General features: G+C 35.2%; 1 protein-coding gene across 5 annotated transcripts; it reads left to right on the top strand.

Moving 5' to 3' along the window:
* Positions 1-1,597: 1,597 nt before the first annotated feature.
* Positions 1,598-8,485, top strand: LOC131054350 (putative ABC transporter C family member 15). Of its 5 annotated transcripts, XM_057988839.2 has the most exons (12): positions 1,610-2,029; positions 2,453-3,138; positions 3,175-4,854; positions 5,105-5,191; positions 5,298-5,984; positions 6,079-6,243; positions 6,516-6,810; positions 6,925-7,139; positions 7,231-7,536; positions 7,662-7,725; positions 7,853-8,092; positions 8,188-8,485. In XM_057988839.2, the coding sequence occupies exons 1-12, from the start codon at positions 1,972-1,974 to the stop codon at positions 8,298-8,300; spliced, it is 4,596 nt and encodes a 1,531-aa protein (XP_057844822.2). In that variant the 5' UTR covers positions 1,610-1,971; the 3' UTR covers positions 8,301-8,485. The 5 variants fall into 5 exon arrangements, with proteins under 5 accessions (XP_059074583.1, XP_057844824.1, XP_057844822.2 ...); XM_057988837.2 differs by having other exon boundaries at positions 2,453-4,854; XM_057988840.2 differs by having other exon boundaries at positions 2,333-4,854.
* The last annotated feature ends 12,072 nt before the right edge of the window (positions 8,486-20,557 follow it).

The raw sequence follows: 20,557 nt of genomic DNA, 5'->3' as shown, positions 1-20,557 counted from the left end.
TTCTCTTTTATTTTTCTTCATCCCGACAGTGAGCCTCTTCTTTCTTTCTCTTAGGCAACGAGTCTTTCTTTGTAAAAATCACCTTAACCAGTGTCACCTTAATAGGCGTTCATATCTTGAGAATATTTTTTCCATGGCTTTTCCCCTAATAGGATTTTCCACATAAATCTAGTGCCTCATTGTGCATGGTGTGTTTGATGTTTGACGTTCATTTCTTTTTGTGGAATGTGTGTTAAATTTTAATTGTTGTAGATCTGATTTGGGAAATAAGTTTAATATTTTATACAATGGATTCGCCCCCGTCTCAGTTGTCTTGTTCATTGGTGTGTGTGTGTGTGTGTGTGTGTGTGTGTATCCCTTGAGATGAAATATTGTTTGCAACATATCTTCTACTATACAATTTATTTCATTACAAGCGGTATTACAATTCATGATCTTGACATTGTGAAGGCAAGACATTTTTTTCAATTTTCAATTTTGGAGTTCATTTTGTGAAACCCGTATATTTCAAATCTTGACAAATTTTTATCTAATTTTTAAAAGGTTTTTGAAGAACATACTAAAACATCTACAATTCATATTTCATATAAAGTAGAGTAGTACTAAGGGGTTTATTACCAAATTATGGTTTCTACCCAATTTGTTTGGGAAACATATATCTCTCATATTTGATTGAATTTATTCCTAATTTTAAAGGGTTTGTTAGGCGAATATTGAAGAGTCTACAGTAAAAGTTGTAGAGAAAGTGGAGTAGAACTAAGCTATTTATTGATGACTTAGAGTTTTCAATTATTTGCTCTGAAGGCTGCAAGTCAACTAATTTCTTGGATTATTTTTTGGAAAATTGAGATATTGGTTGTGGTAAGTTATAGTATAAAATTTAGATCATTTTGATTTTATTTGTCTGATTTATTGCAAAATTAGTTTGTTAGAACTTCTTCACAATAAGAAGCTTAAAAAGAAATAAAAAGAAAAAGAACAAGAGCAATAACAAAAATAAGATTAAGAGAAAAAAAAAAGAGCAAGAGTAAGATAAGAGCAAGAAAAAGAACAAGATGTTGGTATCCAAGGCATAAGTATGGTGTATATAGGAGGTATAGGTTAGTTATCATCACCATGTTGACTATTGTGTTCTTGGTGAAGACTATTGGAGGTATCCCCCTCAAAGTGAATTAAGAGGTTGCCCCTCAAAGTGGCATAATATTTGCAATATATTTCTTATTATATCTTCTTTTGTACAAGTTATCGCTACTTAATGATTTTTTTATTGTCTATTATTGTTTAATGTTTTTTTCAATATGAAATCTATTTTGACTACACAAAATTTATTTATCATCTTACAATTTAAAAGATTTAACCAATAAATATAATTTATTTTTATGAAATTTATGATAATAAATATAAATAATTAAATCTTTAAATATAATTTGTATATCACAGTTTTATTTATAAAATAAATAAATAAATAAGAGTCCCACTTATTTACTGCTATACTAAACACATATTATACTCGACAAAAACATTGACATTGACAATACCCATTACACAAGAAGATCTGATTGTCTAGTACAATCCAAATATACTGGAATTGCTTGACTTCTCTATGGAGGACCTGCACTATTGCGCTGTTTACCCGTCAAAGCTGGAGACCTCAATTTCTTGCTCATTAAGTTTTCCACATTTGCCTGCCTCCCGTGTTGACCATTCTCACTGTGAATTTCAATAAATCCTCTCATCCTTTGCTTGGTGTGCAGGCCACAACTTCTTTCGCCTATCACTATCAGTTTGACAATTTGAATTTTGAGAGGCATGGAATTGTTTGTTCCTGCTTCTTTTTCACAGTATGTTGAAAGAGACGGGGATTCCCATTTCTGTTCATTTATCTACAACCAATGTCTCCATAATTCTAGGTAAATGTTATATAATGCCAATCCAACATAGAAGAGCTCAATTCAAAGAACAGGGAAGCTCATGCCAACACCACCAGCATCAACAGGGGAGCAGCTCATGGCAATTGCCGCCAAAAATTGTAAGTGAACGATTGATTTTATTTTTGACATAATGTCTGTATCTTAGCAATATGGTTGAGTTTTTCATGGATTAATTAGAGTTAAACTTATGATCTCTCTTTTGTTAGTCCGATGCTCTAACACTGAGATACCAGTCTTTTTGGGACCAATTAATCTTTTGTTTGGATCTAGCTCAGTTTTCATCATCTTCCTGACTCTACTACAGGCACTTGGGAATTCTAGCTTAGTTAGGTTCTGCTGACTTGGGTTCGGATAGGATGTTAAATTTAAGAATTGAATTTAAGACCTCCCATTTGTTGCAGGGTGCTTTACAGCTAAATTATTGATCTCTTCTGAAGGACCAGTCCATATTTGATTCAATTTTATATATATATATACACCGTAAGAACAATTCTGTGACAAAGTTGCTGCGTTGCTTGCAGTGATGGAGTCCATTTGGGCAAAGCAATTGTTGGGGCTAGGCGAAAATAAGTATCGGGGAGAACCTGCAGATAGTATCTTTGGAGTTTACATTAGGCATGTACTCGCAATTGCGCTTCACATGGTCTTTGTTGTTAGTCTTATCGTTCCCTTTTTCTGGAAAAGATGTAGATTTTGCACACAAAGGCCAAGATCCTCTGTTTTGAAACCTACTTATTCCAAGAAGTTGCAATATGGGATTACGCATAAACTGGCTCTACTTAGTTGTGTATCTCTATCAGTGTTGTATTGCATACTTGGAATATGGAGCCCTTTATATTGGTGGCTAAGGGCAAGGCCTAAAGATATTGGAGCCGAAGGAGAGTATGTTTTTCAGGCCATGGCTTGGGCTATCATCTTAGCCTATGCATATTACTCCCTTACGAAAGAAAGTAATGAGAAGTTTCCACTTTTGCTTCGGATGTGGTGGATATTGTTGTTGATTCTTTATGCATTCTTCTTATTCCTCAATATTCATGAGATGAGGGAACAAAATCACATTACCTTCAGTATTGTGGTTGAAATTCTGGCTCTCCTACTTTCAGCCTTTTTGAGTTATGCCAGTTTTTGTGGCAGAACTGGCGAGAGCTCCTTAACTCAAAGCATTGAAGAACCTCTCTTAAATGATATTCCAGAAAATTCTGAAAACCTTAAGCCAAATGATATTCCAGAAAATTCTGAAAACCTTAAGCCAAAAGTCACTCCTTATGCAACAGCAAGCTTTCTCAGCCGGATGTCATTTTTTTGGATGAAGCCTCTCCTTGATGTTGGCCATAAGAAGCCTTTGGACATAGATGATGTACCCCAAGTTGCAGATGTTCACAAGGCTGACCATGTTTACTGTAAATTTAGAAATCAATTAGATGCCAAAGGCAGTGGCTCATCAATAGCAAAAATATTGTTTCTCATTGATCTGAAGGATGTACTCTTTACAGGATTGCTGTTATTAATAACGTCTTGTACATCATATGTAGGTCCTTACTTTATAAATAACTTTGTTCAGTGTCTTGCTAAAAAGGAACAGTTTGCTAGTGAAGGCATTATTCTAGCTTGTGTATTTCTTCTTGCAAAGCTTGTAAATTCTCTGTCACAATGCCATTGGACCTTCACTACAGTTCACATATGCATATGTGTTAGGGCAGCACTGACAGCTGCTTTATACAAGAAAGGCTTGATGCTTTCCAGTCAGTCAAGACAAGATCATACCAGTGGTGAGATAATCAATTACATGAGCGTTGATGCTCAGCGTATTGAAGAGTTCAGTTGGTATCTTCATGACATTTGGGCTCTACCTTTGCAAATTCTTCTGGCCCTGGTTATTCTTTATCAGAATTTGGGATTGGCTTCTCTTGCAGGAGTGGCAGCCACAGTGCTAATCATGATGGCAAATTATCCACTAGTGAAAATGCAACAGAAGTATAATAAAAATATCATGGAAGAAAAAGACAAAAGGATGAAGGCTACATCAGAGACACTGAAAAATATGAGAATCTTAAAATTGCAAGCCTGGGAGTCCAGATTTCTCATGAAACTCGAAACATTGAGGGGGGAAGAATGTAGTTGGCTGAAAAAGTATTTTTATGCACTTTCTGGGACAACATTTATTTTTTGGGCAGCGCCTACATTTGTGTCTGTTGTCACTTTTGGTACATGCGTAATACTAGGTGTGCCTTTAACAACAGGTAAAATTCTCTCTGCACTTGCAACTTTCCAGATTCTCCAGGAACCCATATCCGGCCTTCCTGACTTAATATCTGTGATTGCTCAAAGCAAAGTGTCATTAGATCGTGTAGATAATTTTTTGAAGCAAGAAGAGCTGCAACAAGATGCAGTAGAAAAAGTCTCCAAAAATTCAACTGACTACGCAATTGAGATCCAAGAAGGGGTATTCTCTTGGGATCCTGCAGTACCTACTCCAACTATAAGAGGCTTAGATGTCCATATAAAGAGAGGCATGAAGGTTGCGGTGTGTGGAACCGTTGGTTCAGGAAAATCAAGCTTCCTATCCTGTATACTAGGGGAAATACCCAAAATATCAGGTGTTGTCAAGATAAGTGGCACCAAAGCATATGTTAGTCAGACGCCGTGGATACAAAGCGGAAAAATCAGAGACAATATTCTCTTTGGGAAGGAATTGGAGAAAAGCAGGTATGAGAGTGTACTACAGGCCTGTGCATTTAAAAAAGATCTCGAATTGTTTCCTTATGGGGACCAAACAGAAATTGGAGAAAGAGGAATAAATTTGAGTGGAGGGCAAAAGCAAAGGATACAGATTGCACGTGCTTTATATCAAGATGCCGACATTTATCTTTTCGATGATCCTTTCAGTGCTGTTGACGCACATACAGGGACACACATTTTCCAGGTATGGGTTTCTGAATTTTTTAGTTTAATTATCAAATTGAATAGAAGAAAACCAACACTTACACAAACTAAAATAACTAAAATAGCCGGTCTTATTTTAGTCTTTATAAGAAATAAATTCTTGAATTTGTTAACTTAGTTATCAAATTGAATAGCAGAAAATAGACTATGTATTAATATAATTAATGTGTAGTTTACTGTTTCATGTTCATAACTCCAAAATATCTCAAAATTATTTTCTTCTTTTACAGGAATGTCTACTTGGTATTCTGGGTTCAAAAACTGTAGTCTATGTCACACACCAAGTCGAATTTTTATTTGCAGCTGACCTTATTCTGGTGTGTTTGAACTTTATTCCAATTTTAAACACTATTCAGATTTCATGTTCAAATAGAATAAAATATAACTATGTTGACAACTGGTATTTATTAAACTTTCTTATAGGTAATGCGAGATGGTGAGATTACCCAGGCTGGAAAATATGAAGATATATTACAATCAAACACACATTTTGACGAATTGGTGGGTGCACATAAGAAAGCATTGAAATCCATCGATGACATGGAGAACTCTGAGATCCTCTCATCACAGGTACCCGTTAAAGGATCATCTGTTGATAACGAGACTAGTGTGGAAGACGTTAACCATGAACAGCTCCAGGAAGCAGAAAAGGCATATGAAGAGATTGAATCAAAAGATCAGAAAGAGAATGAAAAAGATAAAGAAGACAGAAGTTCACAGCTTGTGCAAGAAGAAGAAAGGGAGAAAGGCAGGGTGAGTATGTGGGTGTACTGGTCTTACATTACTGCTGCATACAAAGGAGTTTTGATTCCTATCATTTTATTGGCGCACATAGTATATCAGCTACTCCAAATAGGTAGCAATTACTGGATGGCATGGGCAACACCTTTAACTGAAGAACAAAGGCCCCCTGTTACCAAGTCCTTCCTCATTCTGGTTTATATAACTTTGGCATTATGCAGCTCATTATGTATACTTGTGAGGACTATCCTGCTTTGTCTAACTGGATTTGAAAGTGCCAAACAATTTTTTAGCAAAATGCACAGCTGCATATTTCGGGCACCGATGTCCTTCTTCGATGCAACTCCTAGTGGCCGTATACTGAATCGGGTCAGTAGATTTTACTGTTGTATCCTATTTTAATAGCAAATAAGAGAAATATATTTGAAGCTAGAAAGCGAATGCTGTTTGTTCATGTTGGCAGGCATCAAATGATCAGAGTCAGGTGGACCAAGCCATTCCTTTTCAACTAGGATCTGTAGCTTTTACATTTATACAGCTTTTGGGGATTATTGCAGTCATGTCTCAGGTTGCTTGGCAGGTCTTTATTATGTTCATACCCGTGCTTGCAATTTGTTTATGGTATCAGGTATGGTCTCTCACATTGATTTTCACCTTCATGCAAAATATCCTTCTGGTAAAAAACAGAGAGGGGGCAGTCAATATTTATATCTGAAAGCTAGGTCTAGAAAGAAATGACAATTTACTGAAAAAAATGCTATAATATCAGGTGTAAGAATTACATTTCAGATTTTACTAAGAGTAATGTTTTTTTATATGATTTTCTGTTTCATGATTTTGAGTTCTGATCACTACAGACAAAATATATATTTCTAAATGTGTTTTATTTCATTCATGCAGCAATATTACATAGTGACATCTAGAGAACTTTCTAGGTTAATTGGAGTTTGTAAGGCTCCTATCATACAACATTTTGCAGAATCAATCTCCGGAGCAGCTACAATCAGGAGTTTTGACCAGGAGACTCCATTCATGAATTCAAATCTACATTTGTTTGATGGATATTCTAAAACCAGATTCCACAAGAGTGGGGCCACGCAGTGGCTTTGCTTTCGGTTAGATCTTTTATCAAATCTTATATTTGTGTTCACTATGGTGTTCCTTCTTTGCTTGCCAGAAAGTGTAATTAATCCCAGTAAGTAGAAAGACATTGATTTGGGAAGTAATTATTCTTGATAGGTCTAATTTGAACAAGCAAGATAGAAACCACGATTCATGAAAGTTGACCGACTATATGCGACTTTAACAGCCATTGCAGGTTTCGCAATAACATATGGTCTTTCTCTGAACCTTACACAAACCTTGCTGATATGGCACTTAAATAATTTGGAAAACAATATGGTCTCTGTAGAGAGAATAGTGCAGTACTCACGCATACCTAGTGAACCTCCATTGATCATAGACAACTGTGGACCAAATTCTTGCTGGCCATCAAGAGGAACAATTGATATCACCGATCTTCAGGTTAGTAACAATCTTTGAGTTTTCACGATTGTCAACTAGTTATTGCATTCTCATTCATTATTCAACTTTTAAACTTGATGCACACGATCAGGTGCGTTATGGGCCACATCTCCCACTTGTGTTAAAAGGAATTTCATGCACTTTCCCTGGAGGGAAGAAGGTTGGCATCGTAGGGCGGACAGGCTGTGGGAAATCTACTCTGATTCAATCACTCTTTCGAATTGTAGACCCAGTAGGAGGCAGAATAGTTATTGATGGAATTGATATCTTAACAATAGGCCTGCATGATTTAAGATCCAGACTAAGCATCATTCCACAAGACCCAACAATGTTTGAAGGCACTATAAGGAATAATCTAGATCCATTGGGAGACTATTCAGATGACCAGATTTGGAAGGTGGGTTATATATGTTTGGTTTTTAATTTCCTCTTATTCTTGGACAAAAGAATATAAGTGCTCAAAAGTATGAAAGTGGGGCTTTCTGTTACTAAATATTTACATTGTTTGTGCCCATGCTCCAGGCTTTGGAGAAATGCCAGCTAGGGGAAATCGTCCGGTCTAAAGAGGAGAAGCTTGATTCTCTCGGTTTATATCTTTCCTGTCATATAATTTTGAAACGGGAAACACAGAATCCTTTTAGCATCTTATTCTACTGCTTATATTCTCACTTAGGATAAATGTATTAAATGTACTGCACTGATCTGTTCTGCAGTAACTGAGAATGGAGAGAACTGGAGTATGGGGCAAAGACAGCTTGTGTGCTTGGGAAGGGTGTTACTAAAGCAAAGCCGCATATTGGTACTGGATGAAGCAACTGCTTCAGTGGACACTGCAACTGATGGGCTTATTCAACAAACTATACGGAACCAATTTTCTGATTGCACAGTAATCACCATAGCACATCGAATTCCATCCGTCTGTGATAGTGACTTGGTCCTAGTATTGAGTGATGGTATCAAATCTTAACCCTTCTATTTTCTTATGTTTGAGATTGCAAATCCCTCTTCTTTTGCTTAGTCTATGAGCTGAATTCTTGTTTTTAATCAGGAAATATTGTTGAATATGACTCTCCAAGTAAACTACTGGAGAACAAATTTTCTTCATTTGCCAAACTTGTTTCAGAGTACACTGTGAGATCAACTAATGTAGATGGAAAATAGGCTGTCTGTTAATATCAGCCTTCAAATATGATGACGAAAAGCAATCTCTGCATACTGAGAGTTCAAAGTTTCAAACCATGAAGTTTAGCTGGTTTTGATACCATGGGTCAGGCTTCATATTTATGGACACTTAACTTCCTAGAGTATTTCTAATTATGATAAACATATTTAGAGTTTCAAATCAATTCTAGTGAATTTTTTTATGTTGCAAAATAATATGCATTATCAATTATAATTAAAAAAAATATTGTTATTAAAAACTATTTCAGATCTTCTACAACCAAAGTCTTTGTAATACTTTTCTACAATCCGATGGATTTAAATAAATAATTAATCCACCATGGCAATGAGTACCCAAAACAACAATTCAGAAATAGTACCGTGCGACTGCAAATTTTCGTCTCAATGTGTGATTTTATATCTTACCTTTGGTGGTAGCTTATTCGCCTTCATTCAATTCAAGGCACCATGGGACATGACATAACACAGGAAAAACGGACATTTCTTTAGGCTTTACTTTGAAGATTTGTAAATTGCTATTGATGGTTTAATTAATATATATATAATATATGGGTTTGGTCGTGGCCGTGGCCGTGGCTGTCCTTCAGGTAGAGGTCGTGGGAGAGTGAGAAATTCTTCTCCAACCGAGCTCTTGGATGAAATTGAAAGCTAGGTTTCTTAATTTGGTTTTGTTTTTAAGACATTTCGTTGCTTATCGCTAGACACTGATAATAGTTCATTTTTTGGCTACATAATCATGGTTAAAATCTCTATTAATTTGGCAGTTGAGAATTTGCTATTCAAACTTTCTATAGTTTATATGATCCTCGATGACATAAACTTGTTAGATTTTGGAATGATAGATGATGATGCATATAGTTTTCTGTTTGCTTGGAAACCCTCTTTCTCGAAAGTGCTGAGAATGGTTTCAGAAGCATACAATAAGTTTTTTGATCCTTCATCAATTAGCTATGTTAGTACTGTAATTATCCATAATTAATATAAAAACTCAGCTCTGCCTTTACTAATTAAAAAAAAACATATATATATTATATATGGAGAGATCTTTTTGAGGTGTCTATTGCATTTTTATCAAAAAATTATTTAACAAGACATCTTAGAAATTGATGTAAATAGGCACCTCTAAAACAAGTAAGCCACTCTTCATAGTTTTAGCAAGTTGTTTCATGTGTCAAATTTACCAGTTATGTCTACTAGCACTAATCACTTTTGTCAGATTTAATCTCTTTTGTAACCACTAGACTGATGACTTATTAGTTTCTCACATCCACCACGTCCACTACCCGAACAACTAAAATTGCATAAGACATGCAAATGACTGTCAAATTTTCTTACAATTGAAAATATTTACTGTTGACTAAATTCTTGTCAACCTTAGCCCTGAAGAAATTATCAATCTAAGAAAACCTAGTTGGTTAAGAGATCCTACTAAACCCTGAGGGAAACCTCCTTTTGGCCCTTAAACCCTAAACCCTAATTGCTAAGAATTTTAAGCCTTTTAAATCCTATTCGGGCTCTAGATTCTAATCAGACATTGACTGGGTCAACTGGTCAAATCACTTAACATATTGGCTGGAGGGTCTTTGTGTCATGGCGGGCCGATTCCCTTTCTTCTTCTATTGCTTGGCCAAAAGGCTTCCCCTTGTTTTGACATAGCTTCCAAGGCCGACAAGGCGAGATTTGGGTCTTGTCGAAAGGTTTCTCTTGGCAAACTCCTACCTTTGTTAGCAAGACCTCGGGCGTTGTCTTGTCGATGCTGAACCCTTTTTCGACATAACTTCTTCTTGGCGCCGAAAGGATTTTAGGGTCTTGGCGAAGCCCCTTCTCACAGCAAACTCGAAGTCTTTTCAACAGGATGCGAGCAGGGTCCTGGTGACATGGCCTTTTCGGCCAAGGTTCTACAAGGTGGAGAAAGGTCTTTTGGGTCTTGCCGAAAGCCTTTCTCTCAGCAACATCCTAAGACCGATGGGACCCGCTGGCATGCCATCCTAGGTGGACATGGTGGGGCCACCTTTCACAGTGGCAAGTCCTTTTTGCCCATACCTTCTATGGGCAACAAGGGTGAAAATGAGTCTAGTTGAAAGGCCATGTCTTGCCAAAAAGGCCACAGCCCATAGTGGGGCCCCTTCCGTGCATAGAGATAGATCTGGTGGGTCCAGCCCGATGCGTGGCACATTTGAGGTTGTCAAATTTTCATAAAGGAAGGATCTGATGGTGATGTTTTAATCTCTCGATGGGTCTAATGGACGACTATGTGGCGATATCTTGCGCATCCATCTGTGCGCAACATGGAGGATCCTACGACCGATATTCAAATCTCATAGACAATTAAAATTCAAATCTCTGCTAGAGGGTATTTGTTGACTAGACGGTCGACAACTGATTGAAGACCTAGTCGGTGACCAATATTTGATTGGATTTTGATCCAACCACTAGGAGTCTTCGTCATTATTCCAAAATTGACTCTGCAGACCGATTCCAAATGCTATCTACAACCCTTCTATGTGGATTGATGACTTTGTGCTTTGCAGTACCACCGTGATGCATCTATGCGTAGGGGTTTCTCCTTCTGTGATGATTTTGTTTCCTCCTAGTTTGCAGAGGAGATCTTCCAGAGTGTTGCATGCAGATCAAATCAATTCTTGATTGGATTTCCCCCTCTGATATTTTGTAACCTAACCCCAGGTAGGGTTAGGGTTTCTAACTACAGTCCAATTAGAGTTATGCCTAAACTACAAAGGCGAATTTTGTAATCATTTTTAGGATCTCTCTTCTTTTCTTTGGCATAAAACTTAGGTTTCTCTGCAATTGTAAAATGTTGTCTTACCTATGCATTAATAGAATTTACCTATTTTGCCTTCATTCAGTTCTCACAAAATGTGTAACAAGTGTTTACCTTGTTGTTTAGATGCATTCTAATTTGTTTTCCTTAGCATAGGTGATTGTGTTGATCCCTTTGCAGATGTCATCTGTGGACTAAATCAATTCCTCTTGCCATCTTGCAAGAATTCCAACCTCCACTCATTCTTAGGGCACTAGTTAGAATATAATCTTGTGCAGTCCTATTGATGTTTTGTGCAGTTACAGGCGAAGAGATCAATTTCAATCTAGGTGCAAACCTCCTTTTCCCCTTCAAGCATTCCTTCTTCCCCTTTTCCCCTCAGATCAATAGATTAGGATTTATTTTGTGTTGGGTTAGACCAACACCTGCATCAGATTGATAAGGAAGCCGACCTTCTCCGGAGATTCAACCTCACATTTATCAAGGTCCCACACTTGGAGGTTGTTTCAATGTGTCACAGGGTTGATGATCAAGGTTGGTCATCAAGTGGGCGGACTTTTGTGACAACATTTACCAATACTTTTGTTGCCATTGTAGAAGTAGACCGTTTATTTGAATTTTTAAATTTTAAACAAAGATAAATATTTTGTAGACACACAACTTCCACTATGGACTGAAGGACTAGTTTATGAATTCTAAAGGTGAGTGCAACGTTATGATAGGTCAATCGATAGTGAAAAAAACTAAAAACAAAATATTTAAATAATTTTATGAGATAATTTGAATGAGTTATCTATAAAAATTAATAAAATATATATATAAGTAATAGGAAATTGAATGTAATTATAGATTTCCTAATAATTTAAATCAATTTGGTGAAAATCAAGGGGGTGCCACTAAATATCTTGGAAAACAAAATAAATGGTATTATTTTGGCCAATCTAATTATGAACAAAAAATATATCTTTCATCAAATTTTGTATATCAATAAATGACACCAGTGGATGTGGCACATTTTGTAAATAAAAAATTATATATGATTTTTTTTACATGACATTAGAATTAAAAAATATTAGCCAATTAAACCTAAATGCAATTTATCTTTTAGATTTGGAGAAAGATACATAATTTGAGAGTTATGAATTTACAAATAAATCTAGGTTATGAATTTAAGTTATGAAGTTACAAATAAATATGATAAATCTAAGTTAAGAATTTATTCAACATGCATTTTTATCAAGAATTTAAAGATAGTGTATGAAGAGAATAAATAATATTAAGCGTTAAAACTTGTAGTGAGTAGTATATTATATTTTTAGAATATTAGGAGCTTCTTGTATAAACTCTTTTTGTTTTATTGAATTTAGTTAAAAAATGTCTTTCAACATTGAGGGTGAATGTGAATTTTGCCTCTTAGTCAGTACAATTTTTTTTCTCACAATGATTACCAATAACTACTAACTTAATAAACCAAGCATCTTTGTTTTAGCTTGCAGTTATCAAATTCATAGTTTCTCCAATAAACATGGTGGCGATAGCTTTGTGCCACTACTTATGTTTACACTAAAAGATGGTAAGCTCCCAAGTGTTGGGGTCATCCCTAGACCTAAACCTAAACTTTGAGGAAGTTACAATTCTCTTTGGAAAATTGAAGGCTTCATTTCACATGTCAATGTAGGAGGGAGTTCATTCTTTCCTCTTGTATGAGATCTCTAACCTCGCCATTAGACTATAATTATTCATTACACATAATCTATTAAGTTAGTTTAATTATAACATAATGATAACTATTTGCCATCAATAATTGGTTCTATACCCATTATCACCAATCAGTAGTGTACAAACATATACAAATACACAAGGGTCATATCAAACATTCCATAATTTGTACATCACATTTACACAATATGTCTATCTCATACACATCACATATACACATGATGACTAGATCCATCATACACTGCATATATATAGTGACTAGCTCTAGCATACATTAAATATACATAGTGACTAGCTCTAACATATATCACAAATACAAAGTGACTATCTCCAACATACATAACATATACACAAAACTATCATATGCATGATGAGAGACTAACAAATCCATAATAGCTAACTATAACCCACCCATAGTGCATGTCAAGTAGAAAAGGAATGTTAATGTATCATGCACTATATTGTGGATCCTATTCTTATCTCTATACTTTTGCACCAATAGGAAATTTAGAAGAGGATTAAGTATATACCATACTACATTGAGGGTTCATCTTCAGCCCAATAAGGTCAAGTATACCAATTGTCAATCGAGAAGGGGACTCAATGTAACACATACTATAATGGCATTCCATTCTCAATCCCAAGGATTTATACAAGCTATAAGCCAATCTAAGCTAATGGATTCCTACCTCAATCACCTATAGGCCACTGCTGACAAGTTCGTCCACCATGAATAAGTAGCCTCACACATATGCCACTTGGTGACCTTAGTGATATTGGGTCAATGCAAGGTCATGGGGATCCAAACTAGACCCTTAAATGGCATTGGAAATTCAGAAAAAATAGAGTCAGGCAACTTCACATAAAATTTTGAATGGGTTATTAACATATTTTAAAAAATCTATAAGAATAATATTTGTAACAAATTGAATGTAGTTTCTAAGATACTAGTTGTCTTTTTAGAAGAAAAGTAAATTTATTTGGCGAAATTTTGAAATTTCAATACAATAGCACTAATTTTTTTGAAAAAAATAAAAAGAAATTGTATGTTTTCCCAACCTAAGTACAAGCAAAAAATAATTTCTTTTTTCGAAACTTTCGATATAAGTAGAGGACACATGCTTAGATGTTGCATAAAATTTGTGATCTTTTTATAAGTGAATGACTAGTTATGAATTTTTATCAGGACTTTTCAAAAATATTAAAAAATGTTTGTGTGGACACCCTAACTTGGTAAAAGATTTATGAAATTCAATTTTTTAAACCTATAGTTTGTGAAGCATAGAGTGTGACACATCTTTCGGGATCAAAAAATGTGAAACAATTTGAAAGTTATAGATGTTTTTGAATCAAACTATCAATCAAGACTTTAGACCTAAAGCATGTAGAAAATCAATAATAATTATCAATTGAATTCAAAATAAGGCATATTCTATATCGGTGGAAAGATAACAATTTCCTCAATAAACTCTTTTTATTTCATCAAATTTGGATAAAAGAGTTTTTCAACACAAAGGGCGAAGTTTGAAAAACCAATTATAAAAACTTCTAAATATGTTGGGGCGGTTGACTTTTTAGGTTTAACACCCCCAAGCCAAATCCCAAAGCAATCCCAAGGCAATATATAGAGATTTGAAATGAATTAATGTTTGACAAATGACTAATTATATCACAATAAAATCTATCTCACATTATCCCCTCATCAACCAACCAAAATAACTACATACTTCTAAATCATATTTCATTCCTTACGAAAATACATAGTTACACCACTTCACAATAGAATTTATATTGCTAAATGTAGCACCAACTTATATCATTAATTAATCTTTAGTTATAGATATATTCATTGTACCCACTCCAAATATGAGGCATACCCTTCTCTACATGCATTATTTTCAACCAATAAAATATAAGATTACTATTGAACTAGAATTTATCTAATTAAATAAATTATTGAACCATTCAATTTTTTGTCTTGAAAGAAATCATAAAATCATTAAAAATAATATTGGACATGATGGGTGAGATGGATTATCCCTCATGTAAAAAATATACCTAGAATGATAATTTTTGTGTTCTATGTTATACTCTCAGTGGCATGTCTATATGTAATGTGAATAAAAATTAAAATATGAATCAAATTTTAGTACTAAATCAACTATATAATAAATAGTTTCAAATAGAAATAAATATTTACACATCTTGAACTTTTAATCTAGCTATTGTGGTTGTGTATATAACATACTTTTAAAATAGTTTTTTCTTGAAATTTAACATAATCAACAAAGCCTACATCTCTAATAACCAACTCACATTCAAATCCTTCATCACCACTCTTCAAATTATATTTCACCATCTCATATATATATTTTCTCAACCATAGAATTTACAAAATCATGCTCAAAGTCTTCATGAGTAGATTTGATGTAAACTTTGGCATTCCACCACACTATAGGCACTTGCAAAGATAATTATCATCTATGCCACAAAATCATAAATCTAACACTATCCTAGAAGACTTAGGTAGTTGGATTTCTTGGGATTTAGTGCTTGGTCATTACTACTCTATCTTAATTTTAAAACACATTGTATACTAGGGAAACTCTAGTTTTAAAGAGTGTGAAAATTGTTTCGTTACATCCTTTGTGACATTAAGGATAGCTTCCCATCAAATCATGGGATCCTACCACTTAAAGGTCAAGTATTATTTAGAAGAAGATTTATATAGTTTTTATCTTAATTAATGTTAATGCTTTTGATAAATTTTTATGATTTGGGTTTAAGGTTAGACAAGTTTCCCTTCATAACTGAAACTTTACTGAGAGATTACTTACTATTACGACCATGTTTGATATTTATAAGCATGATTCAAAGGGTCCAAACCGTTATACAAAAGCATGGTTAAAAGGTAGATGAAAATTGTTCCACGAGAAATGAGACAAAGAAAACCACTCAAGAAGACCAAAAAGAGTCAGGTGCAACTATAACCAAGCTACCAAAAATAACTACAATCAAAAGATAAAGCTAGGGCCCTTAGGGCCCCACTTAGAAACCAATATACCTTACTCTAATTAGCCATACACCCTTCACCATAGTATGATTTTAGGATGAAAATTTGGGAAGACCTTTCTTCCTTCTAACAATAGTCTTTAAGAGATATTATTTTTCAGTTCTTCAAAATACGAGGAAGTAGGGGAGATTCTCCCACAAAAAGCCTATAAAAGTGTGGTGTGGCTCTAATGTTCCCAAATAGAGTGAAGGAGTATAAAGGAGAAAAAGGATAAACAGGTTCATCAATGGAATATAAAGGAGAAAAAAGAGTAGGGGACATCAAAGCCGCATCAAAAGCTAAAGATTCTTCCTTTTGAGAAAATTTATCATCCTAATGGGAGCCATCTATTGTGGAATTAGGGCCATAAATAGTCAAGTGATCTACATTGGCATTTTGCCACCAAGTAATCATGCTCTTGCATCAAAAGAGTATAATATGTAGCTAAGTGATTAATGGTAAAATATCATTTACATCTAAAAGGGAGACCCTCATAGTCAAGTGGTTGAGTCCAAGGCTTATTCCCCACCATCAAGATCGCATTCCCATGAATAGGCATGGAGATGTTAATGTCTACTAAAATGAAAGCAAAATTATAGTGCCAAATATAGGAAGTGAAATTGTCAACCTTCAAGAACCATCCAATATAATTGCCTATGAGATGACTTCATAGCATTAATCCTTCCAAAACTAGATATGGGGATTCAAAAGTAAAACCCACACTAGATGCGTGTTTAGAGGCTTTATAAAGGAGTTAAAGGAAGTTGATCAAGGTTTTGTGGAGAGAGAGAGAGAGAGAGAGAGAGAGAGAGAGAGAGAGAGAGAGAGAGAGAGAGAGAGAGAGAGAGAGAGAGAGAGAGAGAGCTCTTCCCAAGAACACATCTTACCATGAAGCACCAAATATCTAGCCTTTGAAGAGGTAAAGGAAGTAATAAAGAAACCCTTTGCACATGGAAGAGCTAAATATTTTCCTAAAAAAGAGGTCTCTAAGAATCCAAGACCTATTTATGAAGGTTAACCAGAGAATACCAAAGATTGTAGAATCAGTGCCCTAGGCCCCTCCATTGATAGAAGTCCTTATTTTCCACCACATTTTGACTACCAATAACTATCGGGGATGATTTTTCACAAGGGATGGATTGTATTTTCTCTTTCAAAGGGCTAGTAGTACCTTAAACACCTATAACATTTACAAAAGGCCTCCTACTACCAACAACATAAGCCTTTATTGCACCATTAGGAATGGCAATAGAGGCAAGAAAAGGCACCAAAGGAGGGGTGAAACCTTCATTTAAAAACTCAATGTCACTATTAAGAGACATAAGAGGAAAAATTACCTTGTAGAGGTTTGTGAGCATGTAATACGAATCAAAGGTGTTTGTATCTCCAAAATCTTTGTCACTTGAGATTAGAGCAACTATGCTGAGTGCATATTGAAGAATTATGTGCAACACCCCACAAAAGGGCAATGACAAAATATTGATCACAAGAGGATGTTGGCATTTCAATAGAAGGAGATTGTTGATATTCATTAAGGATATTGAGAAGGTTGTTGAAGATTATTTGATATAACTGAAAAAGGATGATAACTATCTTTATAACATTATATTGTCATTGATGTCAAGAAATTGATTTTCTGATTCAGTATGATGTTGCAGTATCTTGAGAAGATTGATTTGAAGAGAATTAAGATGTCGGTAAAAGACACAGAAATAATGTGATGAATAAGGGGATAAATAAGTTATTCAATGGGAAACTATTACCGAGTTAGACAATGATGAGATCATGATGTTTAGATTGTTTTGATATCCTACATATGTTGTTGATTGTAAGGTTAATACTATACTATGTCACCGAGCAAAGAACCTATTCGGTAAACCCTAAGGAACCTAGTCGGTAAACCCTAAGGTTATCAATACTGGTTAATGAAGGCGGAATGTCTACCGAGTAAAGTTTAGTATTTACCGAGTTGCAATCGAGTTATGACAGATCGTATTGGATGAATACAAGCATTATTTAATGAAGGACAATGATAAGCTGGAGATGTATAAATGATTGGTATGTCACGCATGAAGTTTGTTAAGGATCTACGGCAATGGAAGATCGGCAGGAAGATCTACAGCTCAGATTGAACCGCAATAACCTTGTGCAAGTTCCTAGAAAGGAATGCAAGTCCCAAGGTGAGGTAAAACATTTTCAGATTGAAGGATGCATTGAACCTAGTCAAAGATTAATGATCTGATGGCTAAGATTGATCATGGGAAATGTGATCAAGGAGATTAAGCGGTTAGCAAATTGTTTATAAATAAGGAATTGTCGATAAACAATGCATGCGGGCAAGTGTAAGCACAAGGATGCTACATAGTGATTACCGAGCACAGAAGCTTGAAGACCTGTTTGAATAATAGAGTAGGGAGCCCAGCAAAGGGACAAGATAAGTCCTATGACAAGATTGTTTTGAGCAAAATAGAATCTGCTTTAGCATTTTAGATGTGAAGTTGCAGATATATTTTATTACTATTATTTTGTAAGTGACAGAAAATCTCTTAACCGAGTGGACTTAACAGTCTTATTTGTAAACCCTCTAGCAAGGTAACATTCTAAATGAGTGTTTGAAATCCTTTGACAAGGCCACTTCTAACAAAGTGAAGATCCTAACAGATCTGAGGGAAATCCCTTAACAGGGTCACATCTAGCAATGTGTTTGCAATCTTTAACAGGGTTTTCTTTTAACTGAGCATAGTCTAGAAGAGTATATTTGTTAGTGGGTCCGAAATCCCACAGTGGTTTTTCCCTATTTGGGTTTCCACATTAAATCTGGTGTTATATGTGTTATGATGATTATGTGTTTATGAGTTAGCATGTTTAGCAGTTTTTTATTATATTGCTGAAGTATAAGTTACTGAGGTAATTGATTTTATTGAAGATTAAGTTTGTACGATTCAACCCCCCCCCCCCTCCTCTCATCTTGTTAGCTATTGGCATCAGAACTTAACAATTGGTATCGGAGCTTTGGACTCTGGAAGAAAAGTTTAAAGGAACTTGAGGCAAAGATCCGAAGATGTATAAAAGGAATGCACCAAAGCTGAACAAGTCAAGTTTCTCCACATGGCAGAAAAGGATGAAGCTGCATTTATCAGGAATTGGAGAATATGCAACATATTATTTGGAGAATGATTACATACCACCAAGCACCAACCTATTGACCTTGGAAGAGATAAAGGCAAAGCAAGAACACATTCAAGCTATGATTGAAATAACATCAGCATTGACCGACTCAGAGTTTAATGATCTAGAAGGCTGTAATGATGCAAAAGCAATGTGGACCAAGCTCATATCTGTATATGGCGGTGATGAACATGTCCAAAGAGCAAAGGTAGATAGTCTAAGAGGACAACTTGAATCCATGAGAATGAATGAAGGTGAGAACATAACCCAATACAGTACAAGGTTAAAGGAGACTGTCAATCAAATCAAAGGAGCAGGAGGAACTATTGAAGAGAAGGATGTAACAAGTAAGTTGTTAAGAACCCTTCTACCTACTTATGCCATTCGAGTCTCTGCAATCAATGAATTGAGGTCTATACCTAACATGCCAGTTTCTTTGGATGCTACTATTGGTAAGCTACATGCATTTGAGTTAAGTAATTTTGATAATAGTGGGTCTTCGGTAAATAAAGTAGAATCTGCATTCAGTTCTTTTCATATTAGTGAATCTAATGATTGCAATGATAGAATGAGTAAGTACTCTGAAGGGAATCAGAGTGGAACAAGTGAAAGATTTCACAAAAACATGGAAGAAGTGCACAAACTGTATGAGGAAATCAAGAAGCAAGAAGAGTTTGAAGCATTATTAGCCAGAAGGTTACCGAGAGGCAAAGGTAAGTATAAAGGAAAGCTACCTTTGAAATGTTTCAATTGTGATAAAATAGGTCATATGGCTTCTAACTGCCCTGACAAAGAATCTAGTGAAAAGAGAGAATGTCGAGATAACAGGAAGAAAGACAACCAATACAGAAGACACCGAGATTTTAGAAGGAGAGACAGAAAGACATGCCTAGTAGCTGATGAGGAATCCAACGATGATAAATCTAATGAAACTGATACAGAGGAAGTTGTTTATGTGGCTATTAAAGATGGATCAGATGAAGAAAGGTATGAAGAAAAAGCCCTAATATCTCACATAAATAATAATGATTCTTGGATCATAGACAGTGGATGCTTACATCACATGACAGGTGATAAACACAAGTTTGTTAAATTACAAGACTATGATGGAGGCTATGTAAGATTTGGTAATGATGCACCATGTCCGGTGAAAGGTAAAGGCTTTATCACACTTCTTGACAATGCTAAATGTGATGATGTGTATTGGGTTGAAGGTTTGAAATACAATTTGTTGAGTGTAGCACAGCTAAACAATACAGGATACTGAATAGAATTTCAAAAAGGATGTGTCAAAGTTCATGACAAACATGGAAAGTTAGCTGCTACCAGGACACAAACAAAAGGTAATACATTTCATCTTGACTCAACTCGGAACAAGTGTCTTTATGCAAAGATAGAAGATACTTTGTTATGACATAAAAGGTTTTGTCATGTAAATTTTGGTAATTTGATCAAAATAAGTAAGAAGCACCGAGTAAGAGGTCTACCGAGCTTAGAAAAACCTAAGAATGCTAT

The sequence above is a fragment of the Cryptomeria japonica genome, chromosome 3 (assembly GCF_030272615.1).
Source record: "Cryptomeria japonica chromosome 3, Sugi_1.0, whole genome shotgun sequence".
In the NCBI taxonomy this organism is placed as follows: Eukaryota; Viridiplantae; Streptophyta; class Pinopsida; order Cupressales; family Cupressaceae; genus Cryptomeria; species Cryptomeria japonica.
The sequence above is the reverse complement of the archived record's forward strand: the minus strand, read 5'-3'. Positions and strand labels throughout refer to the sequence as shown.

Bases quoted from the DNA above. Each gene is read 5' to 3' on its own strand.
- LOC131054350 (XM_057988837.2), top strand. From the start codon at position 1,972: ATGCCAACACCACCAGCATCAACAGGGGAGCAGCTCATGGCAATTGCC. The intron at 7,537-7,661 runs GTGGGTTATATA...CCCATGCTCCAG, and splicing joins CAGATGACCAGATTTGGAAG to GCTTTGGAGAAATGCCAGCT. The intron at 8,093-8,187 runs GTATCAAATCTT...GTTTTTAATCAG, and splicing joins GGTCCTAGTATTGAGTGATG to GAAATATTGTTGAATATGAC.